Here is a 17005-nt window from a genome sequence, read left to right as displayed (position 1 = left end):
CATCTCCCCAAGTAGCCTCCGTTGCTCAGACTAATGCTTTTGTTGCTCGTATTTCCTTCGCTTGTGTTTCACAATCTAATATTCTTAGACAATAGGTCATGGACCCAGGTGCTTCTGATCAAATTTCTGGTAATAAATCACTTTTGTCAATTGTGGTTTATTCACAGTATCCTCCGACTGTTACTTTAGCCAATGAGTTCCAAACAACAGCAAAAGGAGTTGGACAAGCTACTCCACTATCCTCTGTCACTCTAGATTCCGTTCTTTAAGTCCCTGACTAATCTTTTAGTCTTGCATGTCTGCTTTACATGCGTGTGGTACTTGGAAGCTTGTTTCTCTTCCTTCAGGTAAATCAATGAGAAGTGTGCGAGCAATCTCAATGAGGTGCCTATTCTCTCTCTGCTACCCCATTCTGTTGAGGGGTATACGTACAAGATGTCTGGTGAATTATTCCCTGAGAAATCATAAACTGCTGAAATTGAGAGGATAGTATTAAGGCATTATACTACGAAAGATGCGAATAGAAATGCCAAGGCATGTAACTGGACAAGTTGTGGAGGGATTGAGTGAGTTTAGGTAGTAAAGGCCTTGTGATTCACGCCCGGTGCCAATTGTCTGTCCCGTACTGCGGTCATGCATACAAAAGAAGCATCAATAAAATATATACCACAATGGAGGGCACGAGTCAACCGACTAACAGATGCAAGACTAAAAGGACAGTCAGGGACATAAAAGACAAAATCTAAAGTGACAGAGGATAAAGGATTAGCTTGTCCAACTCCTTTTGCTTTTGTTTGGACTTCATTGGCTAGAGTAACATTCGGAAAATACTGTGAATAAACAATATTTGAAAAAGTGACTTATTACCAGGATATATGATCAGAGGCGCCTAAGTCCATGACCCACTGTCCAAGAGTAGTAGAGTGAGAAACACAAGCAAAGAAATTACCAGCAACAGAAGTATCAGTTGAGCAACAGAGGCTACTTGTGAAGGTGTCTACTTAGTTGCTCGATACTAAAGAAACTCATTATATTCCCCTTCAGATAAAGAAACCCCCTGGTTACCTGTAGTCTCGGTTTGAGCAACATGAGTATTTTTAGGTGGTCAACCATGCAAAGAGTAACACACCTCACGGGTGTGTCCAAGTTTAATACAATAAAAACACTTGGGTCGAGACTTTCCAAAACGGCTTCCTCCTCGTCTATTCTCCATAGTCTGAGATGCCCGATTTTCCACTGTCTGGGATGCGAGAACAGAGGAGTCAGCTGTCTGTGATGAGATCACTGTGTGACTTGGCGCTGCAGCAAGGCGAAGTAATCGAGAGAATAATTCATCAACTGTAGGGACAGTCGGACCAGCAAAAATCCGGTCGCATACTGAATCAAGGTCATTAGGAAGTCCAGCGAGTGTAAGAACTAGAAACATCTTCTATCGTTGCTCTTGTTGTTTTTAAACACCAGCAGGAACTTGCATCAACTTCTCAAATTCCTCCATGACGGCCTATACTTATCCCAAGTAAGTAGACATATTCAATTCTTGTTTCTTCAAAGTTGCCATTTGTGATATCACATCATAGAAATGAGATATGTCATTAGTGTATAAAGTACGAGCCTTTTCCCAAACTAAATGACATGTCTGGAATGGACGAAACAAAGGCATCAACTTGAAATCAATGGATTGCCACAAAATACTACATAACTGAGCATCAATCTTTTCCCAAAGTGCTTTGGCCTTTTCATCTCCCTCACTAGTCTTTTTGATTAAGTGATCTTGAACACCTTGACCTTTACATCACAATTCGGCAGATGAAGGCCCAGCTAAATAATTTGAACACCCAAGTAGTGGTTCAGAAGTAATCATGAAGGCTGAATCTACAACTCCACTGTTTTTGGAACCAAAAGCATCCAAATTGAAAGACATTATTGGATTGAAGTGAGTTCTAATTGACCAAATCCGTGATCAACTTCAAGAAGTCATGAGAATAGCTTCAGAAGATCCCAACAAAACTAGGAAATTGCAAAAAGCACTGCTCAAACTGGACAGAATACTGTTCACGCCGGAAAATTTATTGTAGCTCACCAGAAAATTCCAAAGTTGGAATCTGTAGGAAATAGTACTAGTGGACTCGGAATCACTGTCCAAGTAAGCTGTCCCGAAGAAGTTTTGTCGGAAACTGGCCGGAAGGTGGCTCATGCGCCCGGCGCATGTAGCATATCTCGCCGGAAAATCCCTGTTTGTCCGGCGCGTGAGGGCGCCTGGGGAGGAGATTTCCGGTGGGGTTTGATAGGGTTTAGTCGCAAGACTACGATGGACCTTGTGGTGACGTTGGCTTGTGCACAATACTGATAAATAGTGACTTTGACGCAAACAGTCAACGGAAAAGTTGCACGGTGAACTGTTTCTTCCCGGAATCGGTGGTAGATTACACAGCGACTATTTCGCACTATAGCTTTGATACCATTTGAGAAAAAAATATATTACTGATATGTTTAACTATAATACAAGGACCCCTATTTATAACAAATACATTAATCCTATTCCATGTGGAACTATACTCATTTAAACAATTACTAACCATCTAACAGAAACAACGGATATTTTCTGGGTCTATCATCTTTAAGAGTTGGTGATGGTAGAAAAATTAGATTCTGGCAAGATACTTGGTTCGGCCCTTCGCCTCTGATGGACACTTACCCTGGACTCTACAGATGCTCTTTATGTCCTAACTCTACCACTGCGCACATCTGGCAAAACTCAGGGTGGTGCGTTATTTTCAGAAGAGATTTCAACGATTGAGAACTAGAGGACTACACACAATTGTCACTTCTCCTTAACGGTGTTCCTCTGGTTTCTAAACCAGATTCCTGTTCCGGAAACCTCACCACAGAGGTATTTTTTCAGTAAGGAGCTACTATTCTGCTTTGTTATCCACTTCTCCCTCTTTAAACCTTGGACTTGGGAAACTATAGGGAAGAACAAGGCCCCCTACAAAGGGCAATCATATTCTTGGCTTGTAGCAGTGAGAAAATGCCTCACTCTTAATAATCTACAAAAGTGAGGCATCTCTCTATGCAAAAGATGTTCACTGCATAAAGTAGAGGACGAGGATGTCAATCACCTCTTTATTCACTGCAAATTAACTAGTCAGATATGGTATTTCTTCTTTACTACTTTGGGCATAAAATGTTCTCCAAGATCTACTGTGGATTTTCTTTTTGTTTGGTGGAAAAGACGTATGTCTAAATCATCCTATAAAATCTGGAACACCATTCCCTTAGTCACCCGGTGGGTTATCTGGAGGGAACAAAATGCTAGAGTTTTTGAAGATAAGATGGAGAATGTGGTTAGCCTCAAACATAAATGTATATTTTTGCATAATTTGGTGTAAAATGAGCTTAGCATACATTTTTGGGTGTAATTTCTTCAGCTTTGCTGGCTATCAATTGTACTTTTAAGTTACCAATTCAAAGAAAAAAGGATGAAAAGCAAGAAACTTAGAAACACAAAGCAGGGGAGCAGGGGAAAAATGGCTTCTATAGTAACTCCGTTCCTCTACATGTTACCAGTCGCTGGTTAGAATACAACAAGAGAAATGCATCAGTTTCTTATAAGCGGGCTAACAAATAGTGTTAAAGACGAAACGCAAAGAACAGTCAATTAAGCCCGGAAAATAAGAGAAAAGAAGAAGATATGTTGAGAACTTGATGATTTGATGACTACAAAGTACACCTATTTATGATTGTTAACCACAAGACAGATATGATATTAGCCCAATGTGGGATAACATCTAACAGAACTTAATATTTCCAATATTCTTACATGCCCACTAAAACTTAGAGCCCGTTTGGATTGGCTGAAAAAAAGTGACTTTTAAGCACAAGTGCTTAAAAGCACTTTTTATGTGCTTGAACTTGTTTTACAAATAAGCAGTTACGTGTTTGGATAGAAGTGCTTAAGCTAAAAAAAACTATTAAAATGTTTGGTAAACAAGTGCTGGTAAGCACTTTTTTCTGTTAAAATGACCGAGATGCCCTAAAGTTGTCAACACTAAAAATAAGCTTATTGATGCATTTTTAATTTTAAATTAACTCAAATGCAGATTTATTTGTGTATCAATTCAATTTAAGTTATAATACTGATTAGATAAGATTATTTTAATTAATATAAAGTACTTATTGGGTAAAGCATTAATTAATAATTGTAATTAAAAAATATACTTAAACTATATAAACAATTCATATAAAATTACCCACAAAGTAAATAAATTAAAGTGAAGTACTTTTAAAAATCGAAGAACCACGTAAAAGTTACTTTCTTGCCTTCTGCTTTCATTTTTGGTTTTGCAAATGAATCAAAAATGGAATTTGAACGAGTTAGAAAGTTTTTGAAGTTGAGAAACAAGTATTGCTAATCAGTTTAAAATACTCCTGAGGTTATGATACCAGTTAGGAAGAAATGGGAAGAAAAAGAGACGGGTTAGAGGTTTTAGTAAGAGAGGGTACTTTGGTAATAATAAAAGTATGTAAGGGATAATAGGGTAAATTACTTGGTCAAACTCAAGCAGCTTTTAAACCCAAAAAAATAAGTTGGGATAAACCAACTTATTGCTTTTGGCTTGTTTTTAGTTTTTTGGCTTAAAAGCACTTGACTTTTTGTCTCTTAAAATGGGAAAAACAACTTCAGCTTGTTTCTTATGAAAGATTGAAAGTAAATGCTAACCATGATAGATGCCGAAGAACCTGTTGGATAGTATCATTGAAAACTTGTTGGAAAAGCTTAAGTCACCTGAATCTTACTGGAAAAGTCTTAGCAGCTAGAATCACATTGAAAAGCTTTGATCACAAGCATTTCGACCAGAAGTTACTTAAATTAGTCGACATGGTAGTTGGATGTGGTGCTACCAGAATTATCACTGCGAGAAAGCGTGGTGCCATTGGAACGGAAAAGACAGTGGTGTCGCTAGAAGAGTTACCAAAAAGAGGAAAAAAGACAGAAAAGCTTTAAGCGGGCATACTGTATAAGGCTGCAGCCAGCAAATGAAAACTACTTAAGTCTCTAACAAGATCGCAGATGATATGTGAGAAAATAAAAGAGAAGATATAATTTTTATTTGATTATTTAATGAATACAAAACAGCTACATAGGTGTTAAACACAAAACACATGATATTGTCCGTTGTGTAGAACATCTAATAAATACGAACTTAACAATTCTAATACTCTAATCTAATTCCAGCATTTTAAACCCTCAACATTCTTGACAAAGCCACTCTTCTCCACTCGTGGAAACCCATGATTTTCACTGGTACAACGTTTTAGTAAGCTACTACATTATTAACCTCATTAAAATTAGTAAGCTGATTACATTTCATTTTTTAATAAATACTCCAGAGAGCTTTAAGATATTGTATGTCAATGAGCAAAATAGACAGAGATAGAAAGCAAACCTCTTGCGCTTCAACAAATTCAGAACGTGTAAGATCAACTGCTACTTTGTTTTCAAGGAAGTGCATTCGGAGCATCAAATAGACACTAGAAATCCAAATGGCAGAGTGTTGCAAATCTACTTCTGGCTCAAGAAAATTGCAGAGAACAGTTGTAAAGCAATGTAAGAAAATACCTATAGCATGACACACTGCAGAAATCACATGTACCAACAATTTAAATAATCACTGACCATATTATGAAATCCCTTTCTTCTCCACAAAATTGAAATTTTGCATAGTGAAGTGGACTATTTGTTAGATGCGTATTGATACACTAAGAAGGAATGAGAAATGGCAGAACGGGGAAGAATAGAGAAGTACGAGAGGAAGATTGAGAACGGGAAGGAATGAGAAATGGCAGAACGGGGAAGAATAGAGAGAGCACGAAGAGAAGTACGAGAAGAAGATTGAGAAAAATGAGAGAAAGAAGAGAGAGAAAAAGAGGGAGGACAAAGAGATAGAGCAAGAAACCATAATCATAAAATCAATTTATATAATATTATATAAGTCACCTCAAAACAAAGTACAGGAGGGTCTTATTTGTAAGCTAGAGATTTTAAACAATTTAGAACTCTTGCAACTTAGCAGCGGATAGTCTAGTATACATGTCAAATGGGAGCAACCTGCAAAGGGACAACCCGAAGCCTGTTCAGCCCCCTTCTTAAGGGGCCTCGGTTGGTTAGTGTTCTATAGGGTTCCATGACCTCCCCTCTCCAAGAATCCGCATAAAACTAGTGCCAAACCCCCAGGTTAGAGAGCTCGGAGCGGCCCAGAACACAAAAAATAAACCTTCAAAATTGTCGGATCCCTTGGATGTGCGACTATGACGAAGAACTTTCATCTCATCTATTACAAAGATTGGACTAATGCAAGAAGAATGTATCAAGATATACTCTCAGATACTCTGACTCGCAGGAAGAGTTCTCCATGAATGAAGGTGAAGAAATGTTATGCATTAGTAATATAGTATGTCTCAACTTAAAAGAATCTTCTTTTTTCATATTATTGTTTTATAAAACACAATTAATTAATTTCATGTTCAATAAAATTTGATATTCTTGTTTTATTTTTGCAGTGTACAACTTATTTTTACAGCATTTGTTTACATAGAAATATAAAGGGCTAGTCCACATTATTCATTTACTTGTGTCATTGCTGGATACCTCTGTTTTAAAAGGCGTTTCTGAGGCGAGCCCCGGGGCAAGGCGTACCAAAAACACCCCGGGGCGATGGTGTGGGGCGAAAGTCTCAAGAGGCGTACGCCCGGGCGTTCGGGGCGCGTGTTTTTAGTAAGGAGTAAGCCTCAGAGACTTTTTCAAATTAAAATAAAATTTGTTGAATTAGTCCTTCATATAATACCCAAATTCTCAAAAGTCAGTTTGGTAATTACTCAAAAGGTTTAAAAAGGAACTCAAAAGTATTAAATTTAAAAGTAAAGACCTTTTTATTGATTTAAGCCCTAATTCATGGTTTTCCCAATTTTTTATCTTGTCCGCTAGTCTGCTAATATCTCCCAAAATCAACGAATATTTAATTTTTTTTACAAATACAAAGAGAACTACATTTTTCTTCATAGCAGCAAATTCAAAATTCAAATTGCAGGTTATTCATCCTTTTTGTTCCTCCATATAGAAAACTTTATTCTTTGACTCAAATTACTTGTGCTTGTAAGTAACGTATAATAGATTGTTTTGATTAGTTTTTTGTGGAGATGGAGCACACATAAATATAGTTTTCTTCAATATTTATGCAATTTTACCTGTTTATAAATATTTACTGTCATTATATTATTGTATAAAATATTAAAAACTAAATACCTATGGGGCTTACGCCCCGCTGAGGCATATGTAAAACGCCTCGCCTTACGCCCACGCCTTTTAAAACACTGCGTGGATACTTGAGTTCAATATAACACTTTTTTTGAGAAAAGGGTAACTTTTGAAAAGAATTACACCTGAAGCCTATTTTGTCCAAACCGAGGAACCGAGCCCAAAACCGACCAATCCGAACCTTTTAAAAAACGAAAAAACCGAATTAATTTCGGTTGGGTTTTCAGTTCACCTAATCAAAAACCGAAAACTGAACAAACTAAATTGAACTATTTGAAAACTGAATTGAACCGATTGACACCCACCCGTACTGATATCAAATTGTAGGTTGTAGCATTATTAAGAGAAGAAGGGAGAAAAGGCAGGAGAAGGAATGATATTGAGGAGAATGAGAGAGGAATGAGAGAAAGAAGAGAAGGGAGAGAAGAGAACGAGAGAAGGAGAGAGAGATAACCAGAGAAGTTGTAATACCAAATGAGCAAATGTTAATCAAGTCCCATCAAAACAAAGTACATGAAATCCCTATTTATAGGATATGGATTTTAGAATATTAAAACTCTTGAAAATACTATAATTCTATCTCTATCCAAAAAGATAGGGCTCAATAAGACCTTATTTTTAACTATCATTCTTTCTAGCTAGAAGATAGATTGATTATCCTTAATTGATAGACAGGATTTTATTTCTAACTAAAAGAGAAACAAAACCAAAGATAGAAAATAGTGATGATGATATCTAAATGATCTACATCGCTTAAGGAAGATAAACATCAACCCATCTAAGATAGAAACAAGCGCGCTTACCTCTCACTCCATCACTAATCCCAAGCTTTTCTAGCTCCTCTGCATGAATATAACAATTCAGAATTCAGATATAAGAATAGAATCTAAACCAGATGGAATAAAAATAAATTGCTAGAACGCATTCTCGAGCTAAGGGCTGATTTGTGTGTTTTTGCAAAATTTCAAGACAAGTACGAAAACTTACAGGCTCTACCAACAAGAAGATACGATATTGAAATTTAACAGAAAGGTTAATAGTAATTTCCAGTTCCTATCTAAATACGACATCTAGCTAGGCCCAGGGCAAGGACAAAAAATTTACAGTAAACCCCATGAACAAACTGCTAAGACTAGAGAACCTATAGAACAAACTTTAAACAATAGTTGTTTCAGTTCATGGACAATAATGAGTTCACTTCACGCAGTCTTAACCAAAAATGTAATTGCTGGAGGAATGCTCATTTAGATCAGTTGATTCAACATTGTTGATACCTTCTCTAGGATAGGTTTCTATCTTAAATTATAGAAGATCCTCAAGTAACTTAGTTCCAATGTTTAAGAAATTAAGATGGTCAATTAGAATCATGGGAATTACAAACAATTTCAAGATTTAAGGAAGATTTAGAGAAAAAAAAAATTGGCCATAAATTGAGAGTTTGGAGCACACTAAGTTGACAGTATAATTTAGTAGTACGGCGAGTTGTGACATATTGTACCAACCCGTGATTTGCTAGACCAAAAGCATTCATCGTCGAAGTTTGGTTACATGGTAAAGAATAAAGGTTGGAAAAAAAATCACTTAATCCTCCAAATATGGAAACATGCATGACAGATCTATTACCCCGAAAGTTAAGGTTGCTACCCAAAGCTGCCAAGTGTGATGAAACCCATAGACCAAATTAGGAAACCAAGTACTAACTATACAGAAGGCTGAATGTAAAACAATGTGAAAGATATAGAGCCTAATGCACCCAGCTTCACAGAACCAACCTTGAATAGTTTGCAGGCCAGACTGAATCCTCTTTACACACTCCTTAAAAAGTCCTTTTGGACGGTTAAAAACAACTACTGTAAGGTCTACCAGCGCATAAATAGCACCTTTAGGTAGCCATTCTCCATCAATAGGAGGTGGTGCCAACTCAAGCTTGTCTTCCCAAGTCCGTCTCACACTTCCAAAGTATATCGGTTCAGAAAATTCTTTGCCATTTCCTGTTAAGTTATTAAGTTGCTCCTCAAGGTGAGCTTGTCTTCCAGAGAGAGAAGATCTGTCTCTGTAATTCAAATCAGAACGAGAAAGACTTCCATTGACTGCATCAAGCTCCTTAGTCAGTTCCTTGATCTGTTGTGTCCTCTGTAGATCACACTTCATGGCAGCATCCAATTTGTCAACATGTTGAGCAGCATTCTTGTAGTCGCATATCCGGAGTAGATAAAATACATGCAACAGCTCGTTGTAAAATAGCAAACCAAGGCATTGCTGTCTCTTTTAAATTCGAAAGAAGAAATAGAACATCAGTTGACTTCAAAAGCCCTATTTTCAAAATCAGCATTCATAAAAAGAATTGTATGAAATTGTCTCAGTATTGAATCCATTCAATATGTAGATTCAAAAATGTTCACAAGTGAAGCTATTGTAGTAAAGAAAGGAACAAATGTTCCTATTCTCTGCAAAAGGACTCCACAGCACATACACAGAGAAAGAAGTAAAGCACTGGACTCACTTTTTCTGATTCAATAGATTTCCATATTACATTGCATCTGTTGACAGCATCTTGAACGGAACTTTCATTCTCCCATTGCATGAGGTGCACATGCAAGATTGAAGTTGCAAAAAACATCTAGTACCACGAAGAAGCGAAATAGTGAACACTACAAATAACCAGATCATAAGGATATAGTTAATGACTCATATTGATGACCAAACAAAAGCTAGAAATCATTTGTATCAAAAATATAGGTGTCTGTCCTTGTGATTTAGAACACGAGTCATGGAACAATTACAAACAGACACACCTGGCACTAGGTTCATGATTACACTGGAAGGACTCCAAGTGGATACATGCTTGCTACCATCAGTTTGTTTCCCAACCAACACTTTTAGTTCTTTTTTCATTTCACAACCCATGTTTGGACACTAGAGTACCTCAATTGGAACCAGAAAAGGACAACAAATATATAATAATAAATTTAAGATTAATTACTCTATGTAATAGCAGGAAACGCTGAAATCCCAAAAGCTACAAGAATTAAGAAAAACAAAACGTTCGACCGTCTCCAAGAAGCAGTATGAGGTCAATTTGTGAATTGGAGGACGAAAAGAGAATGAGAGAGAAACCTGTTATTGAGACATTCTGTACAATGTAATGATAATTGAAAAGTCGCGTTGCAACTCATGTAATGTAAATACTTCTAAATATCTGGGCCAGTTCTTCCATGATCATATATGTTATGACTAATGGAATTTATAGAATTTGCTATATTACACAATCCTTCAAAACCCCCTTTAAGGTGTGGGATACGCACCGCATTTGATCAATTCACTTAAGGTGCATTGACCACAACTACACAAAGAAGCATAGGTTGGTCAGGGTTTTTAGTCACAATCTTTGGGTTACATATATATGCATGTATGTGCATGGCTGCATATAGATATGCACCTATTTAAGTAAAGTAATAGGGATGTTTGCTATTTATCGTGATATACTTGTGCAATAAGATAGGTATTTACACAAATTATTCATATTTCTTTTGGTTCAGTGACTTCTCAATCAAGTATATACACACACATGCATCTCATACTCTATATATACTAGTCGTATCTCAAAACCCATATCCGTACTCTTAACTGCATCCTTGAATCATAAAATTTAGGAAATGACAAATCTGACTTCTAGATCTATATATGTATCGGACGCTTGCACCCGCAGCCAAGTAACATAGAGAATGTGTTCTTAACGGATTCTATTTGTAACTTGCGATGGGATTAGGTTATACAATAAAAGATCTTTTGTTTCATGCACAAGTTATGCATGCATTATAATGCAAGGATTGTAATCCAGTGAATCACATTATTGGATTATTGTAGTTGCTATCGCATATTTGGTTTTTCATACTTAAATCTGGATATATCCATTTAAAATGTGTCTTCTTTAAATTAGATAAAGTTTTGTTTTCAATAATACCTTGACCTATAAAACTAAATCCCGTATCCAATCTAATATTAGTTTCTAGTATCATATGTGACACTACTACTGTTTCAGTTCATATAACCCTATGTGACTTCACACGGAGTTGAAGAAAAATAAAGACTTTTGGAACTTGTGATCTTAAACATGTCAAAGTTTGTGTAGCTATAAGACTTTTGAAACTTGTGGTCTTAAACAATCCATAACATTTGTGTTATTATAAAAGTTTGTCATTAAAGGTAAAATGAAAAATTTAAGTTAAATTGTTTCAAAGCTATGTAGACAAGGTGGGTTTCTTTGATGGTAAGCACCCTCCACTTCCAACCAAGAAGTTGTGAGTTCGAGTCACCCCAAGAGCAAGGTGAGGAGTTCTTGGAGGAAGGATGCCGAGGGTCTATTGGAAACAGCCTCTCTACCCCAGGGTAGGGGTAAGGTCTGCGTACACACTACCCTCCCCAGACCCCACTAGTGGGATTATACTGGGTTGTTGTTGTTGTTGTTGTTGTTGTTGTTGTTGTACTCACTTGGGTTATTAATATTAAAACGAAATAGGGTCACATAACTAAAACAAAGGGAGTAAAAATAATTAGTATCATAAAATTAAAAATTATATATAATTTTTTTATAAGGAAAAAAAAAATTAGGTATATAATTATAAATTTTAAGTCTATCAAGTAAAAAAAAATTGAAGGAAAATTAAAATTAGGTATATTAAAATATGAGTAACAATAAATAAATCTTGCATTGCTCTTTTTTTTTTTTTGATAAGGTAAATTGTATTAATCAAAAGGGAGAAAAAACTCCCGTATACAAGAAGTATACAAAAAGTAGAGAATTTACATCAGAACATGATTCCCTACAAATGACGCCCAATCTTCTACACAAGCAGGGGCTACATGTGTGCACCAAAAAGCGATCAGAGATAAAAGACTATTCTTAAGATGTGAAAACGAAGACTCAATCCCCTCAAAAACTCTCCTATTTCTCTCTCCCCAGACTAACCACATGAGAGCTAACGGGGCGAACTTCCACGCCTTTTGCTTGCTTCTTCTACGGAAACCGGCCCAGCTATATAGCATTTCCATAGTGTTTGGCATCACCCATTGAACACCAAAGAGATTCAGGATTGCCCTTCATAGACCCCAGGACACAGGGCAATGCAGCATAAGATGATCAACTTCTTCCCCTGAGCTTTTACACATGTAGCACCAACTAACATGTGTAATTCCTCTCTTTCGCAGATTTTCAGATGTCAAGATCACTCCCCTCGCTGCTAGCCACGCGAAGAAACACACCTTCGTGGGCGCCTTAGGAATCCAGATCGATGAGTATGGGAAAGTAGCCTACTGTCTCACCAACATACTCTGGTAGAAGGACTTTACGGTGAACAAGCCATCATCACGCAACCCCCATCTCCAAGAATCATAAGATGGATGGGGCATATCTTGCCCGTATAGCAGTGCCAATAAATTTTGGAGCTCCGCAATCTCCCAATCTTGCATGTTCCTTCTAAAAGAGAGGTCCCATACTATCCCCCTTCATGCTCCTTGCGTATTTGTTGGACCATCAATTCCTTCTGGTTTGAAGCTCTGTAGACGTGTGGGAAAGAAACCCTCAGAGTAGCCTCTCCACACCACTTGTGATTCCAAAAGCTGATTCTCCTTCCATCTCCCACCTTGTAAGTGATGCTGCCATAGAAAGCTTCCCAGTTCTTCATGATGTTCCTCCACATGCCACACCCGAACAGTGTTGTGATTGCCTTGGTCCTCCAACCCCCTCCCGTGGAATCATACTTTTCTGCTATGACCTCCCTCCATAGAGCATGCTCTTCTACCCCGAATCTCCACAGCCACTTCTCATAATGAATCAATACTACAAACATTATTAGAAGCAATTGAGAGATATGAAGAGATAATTAAATAAAGGGCATTTTTGTTATTTACTTGTCTAATACAAGCATTACCAATACGTAGTTTTTCATATTGAGTTCAATGTAAAATAAATACGCCAACTGCAACTAGACCTGTCAAGTGGTCCATGTCGACCCACAAACCGACCCATGTAACCCCCTTAAAATAGGCCCCTAACCAATCCCCAACCCTCTAACCGGCTAGACCCCCTCACTTGAAGGGCTTGACCAAGCCCATATTTTGACCCATTAACCTAGCCCAATCGGAACATGGCCTATGGTACCCGGGCCGAACCGACCCAGTAAGACAAAATTGAAAAAAAAAAGGAAAGAAGAAAGGCCCCCTGCCGCAAGAGTTAGTCAAATTTATTTGAATACCTATTTTTTCCAAAGTCGTATTGTAACGAAAATTTGTGATATTTTTTATGAGAATTAGTCACTTTCATTTTTGTATTTCAAGTTTTCAATTAGCCAATTTGCAAGAATGTACATTTTTCATCCAAATTTCAAATTTGACCATTATTAAAGGCCAAACAACTAGATAGCTCCTTAAATTTGGCACAAAATGTCAATTAAACAACTCAACTTTGCCAATGACTAGTTGGACACCTCAATTAGACAAATATATCTATTATGAGCTTTTCGCTCAACGAAATCAAACCCGTGTAATTTACACATTGATGATATGTTAGATAACAAATAAAGTACAGGCACATGTCATTAGCAGAAAAAAATAAATTAGGTGTCATTAGAAAAAAATCCAAAAAAATAGATTTCCGCCTTCCCACTTCTGTCCTTATGCTTCTTTTTCACAGAAAAAACCAAACAAACTACCTACACCTCCCAACACTCTGCCCCTTCTTATTCTTCTTAACAAGAAAAACGAGACAACATTTGTCCCCACCCTTCATCCCCCTTTGATTCTTCTCCTTCAGAGAAAATCAAAAAAACCTTTCCACCTCCGCCACTATTATCTAATCCACCGCCATTAAGGAATCTCCCAAACGGCAAGGGTGCAACAGCCTCTACCATCACTAAGGGATTCTTCTTCTTCTGTTTTTTCCAAGTGTTACCTAGTTCTAAGGCATCCTCTACCATGAAAGCCCTTCCCCATTCCCCAGATCTTCCGCCTTCTTCACCCAACATATTTTTGAGAATCTTCTGCACTAGCTTGCTCTCAGTGGAAATAGTTTATGGTTGAAGCTCTTTTAATGGAGGTGTTGCAAGTGTTGAGTGTATTTGTGGTGGCTGGTTTTGCGTAGAAGAGGATGAAGTCTGACGAGAGTGGTAGTGGTAGTGCTGGTGGTGCCATTGTTGAGATTTTACCGAAGAAATCAAAGAAAAGTAAAACGTGAAAAAAGAAAGCCATGTCAGCTCATTGTAAGCCATTTACGCGCTTAAAATTGCATGAAAAATACATTCAAGCTATGTCAGACTTCTATATTCACGAGACACATTCCTGCCCAGTTGAGGTGTATCCGATCATTAGCAAAACTGAGATATGTGCCAAGTTTAAGGGGTTAGATATTTAGCCATTATTATTTTTTGAAATGGTATGTAGTATTGATGTCAAAAGCAGCACTAAGAAGGGATTGCATACTAGGCCCTCTTTACATTCTTGTTCCAACCCCTCTTATTCCAGTTCAACAAGAAATCTTTAGTTGCTCTTGGCATGGTCAATTTCAAAACCCAAGAGACTGTAGAGCATTTGCCACACTAGAGATGTGACAAAGCAGTGCAAAAACAAGTGGTTGTGGATTCAGCTTGTTCTTTGCATAAATGGCATCTGTTAACTAATTGTATTCTCTCTTCTTTGCGGCTTATCATGGGTCAGGCACGCTTCTCTAAAGACCAACCACACAAAACACATGACCTTAACTAGTGCATTTTTTCCTCTACCTCGTCTCATTAGGAGAATCAATAGCATTCCTGGTAAATGGACCTTGGGCCTAACAACCCCAAAAGTTGGCTTATGAGGTCAGGATTGCCCAAGACCATATAAGGAGACCAAGAACCTCAAATCCCACCGATGTAGGACAACTCAACACACACACACACACACACGCACACCCCCCACGCCCATGCCTGCAAACTAGAGCGTGGACAACATAAATGGGGGCCCAACATCGGTAACAATAATTGGGATGGGCCTGGCTCTGATATCATGATAAATGGACCTTGGGCCTAACTCAACCCCAAAAACTAGCTTATGAGGTGAGGATTGCCCAAGACCATATAAGGAGACAAAGGACCTCAAATCTCACCGATGTGGGACAACTCAACAATTCCCACTTACCCTCCGGTATGACTCGAACCCACAACCTATTGGTTGATGGTGGAGGTGCTCAACCACTAGAACAAACCTCACTTGTCCTTGAACTGGTCCATTAGTTTCCAAATCTGTTTACAAGATCCAAAAAGAAATCTGATTGTTATCTTTGACAAGCATCTTGTAACATGAATTAACTGTGAAGGAGCCACTGCCTTGTCCATTCCATATGAGTTTGCCATCACTATTGTTGAGGACCTGAAATGAAGAGAATGAGCTGAAAAATTCTGAAACTTCTCCCAGTTCCTAGTCATTGAAATTCCTCCTGAAAGTGATTTCAATGGTAGTTTTCCCTGCTTTGTACTAGAGTGAGATTGGTGCTCACCGTAAAACTGTAGAAGGATGGGAATTGATCTTTAAGAGGGGAATGACCTAGCCACTTATTTCGCCAGAAGGAAATTTTTCCTCCATTTCCTATTTTGAAGCCATGTTCTGTACAAAATCAGGCCATAGTGCTCTAATGCTTTTTCCACACTCCAACTCCTCTTGGTGGTGGTCCCATGTTTGAACACCATTCATTCATTTGGTCATATTTCACTGCGATTACGGTAAGAAATAATGGGAAAATTACATTATTGATAATCTTAAGTATTTTTACAATAGCCCTATTTATATGCAATGTTTACATAGTACTATATAGCTACTTTCCGATGTGGGACAATATATATTACTACTATCTATCTTATCTCCCCTCAAGCTGGTGCATATAAATCATATGTACGGAGCTTGTTATAGATGTGACTAATACGAGGACCAGTGAGAGATTTGGTGAAAATATCTGCAAGTTGAGTATTCGACTTCACACACTTAGTAATAATATCCCATGAGAGTATCATTTATCTGACGAAGTGACAGTCAATCTCAATGTGCTTAGTACTCTCATGAAACACCGTATTTGATGCAATATGAAAGGCAGCCTGACTGATTATCACACACAAGTTTCATGTGATTGATTTCACCAAATTTCAATTCTTTAAGCAACTGTTTGATCCGAACTAGCTCACATGTTGCCATAGCCATTGCTCGATATTCTACTTATGCGCTAGACCGTGCAACCATATTCTACTTTTTGCTCTTCCATGACACCAAATTACCTCCTACTAAAACACAATATCCTGACGTAAAACGTCTATCAGAAGGGGATCTTGCCCAATTAGCGTCTGTGTATTCCTCGATCTGCTCATGACCTCGATCCTCAAACAATAGTCCTTTGCCTAGGGCTGATTTTAGATGCTGAAGAATTCGAACAATTGCATCCAAATGACTACCACAGGAAGAGTCCACAAACTGGCTTACAACGCTCACAGGAAACGAACTTATAACTGTGAGGTAATTCAACTTACCAATCAGCCGCCTATATATTGCAGGATCGCCTGATGGAAACTTGAATAAACTCGGATGTCCTAAACATCTGTGAATTAGGTTTGGAGGATCGTAACTGGACATGTTGTGGATGAATTGAGCAAGTTAAGGTAGTAAAGGCCT

General features: G+C 37.7%; 1 protein-coding gene across 2 annotated transcripts in view; it reads right to left on the bottom strand.

The window, feature by feature from the left end:
- Positions 1-17005, bottom strand: part of LOC107768693 (sister chromatid cohesion protein SCC4) — a 56655-nt gene that overhangs the window by 23022 nt on the left and 16628 nt on the right. Inside the window, exons 4-7 of one of the 2 annotated variants that reach the window (XM_075232311.1) lie at positions 9819-9935; positions 9088-9580; positions 8119-8157; positions 5448-5569 (exon numbers count right to left, since the gene is read on the bottom strand). In XM_075232311.1, coding sequence (XP_075088412.1) covers positions 5448-5569; positions 8119-8157; positions 9088-9580; positions 9819-9935 — 771 coding nt within the window. The remainder of the gene's footprint in view (positions 1-5447; positions 5570-8118; positions 8158-9087; positions 9581-9818; positions 9936-17005) is intronic. The other variant, XM_075232317.1, reaches the window with a different exon arrangement.

Source organism: Nicotiana tabacum, chromosome 2 (genome assembly GCF_000715075.1).
Source record: "Nicotiana tabacum cultivar K326 chromosome 2, ASM71507v2, whole genome shotgun sequence".
Classification (NCBI taxonomy): Eukaryota; Viridiplantae; Streptophyta; class Magnoliopsida; order Solanales; family Solanaceae; genus Nicotiana; species Nicotiana tabacum.
The sequence above is the reverse complement of the archived record's forward strand: the minus strand, read 5'-3'. Positions and strand labels throughout refer to the sequence as shown.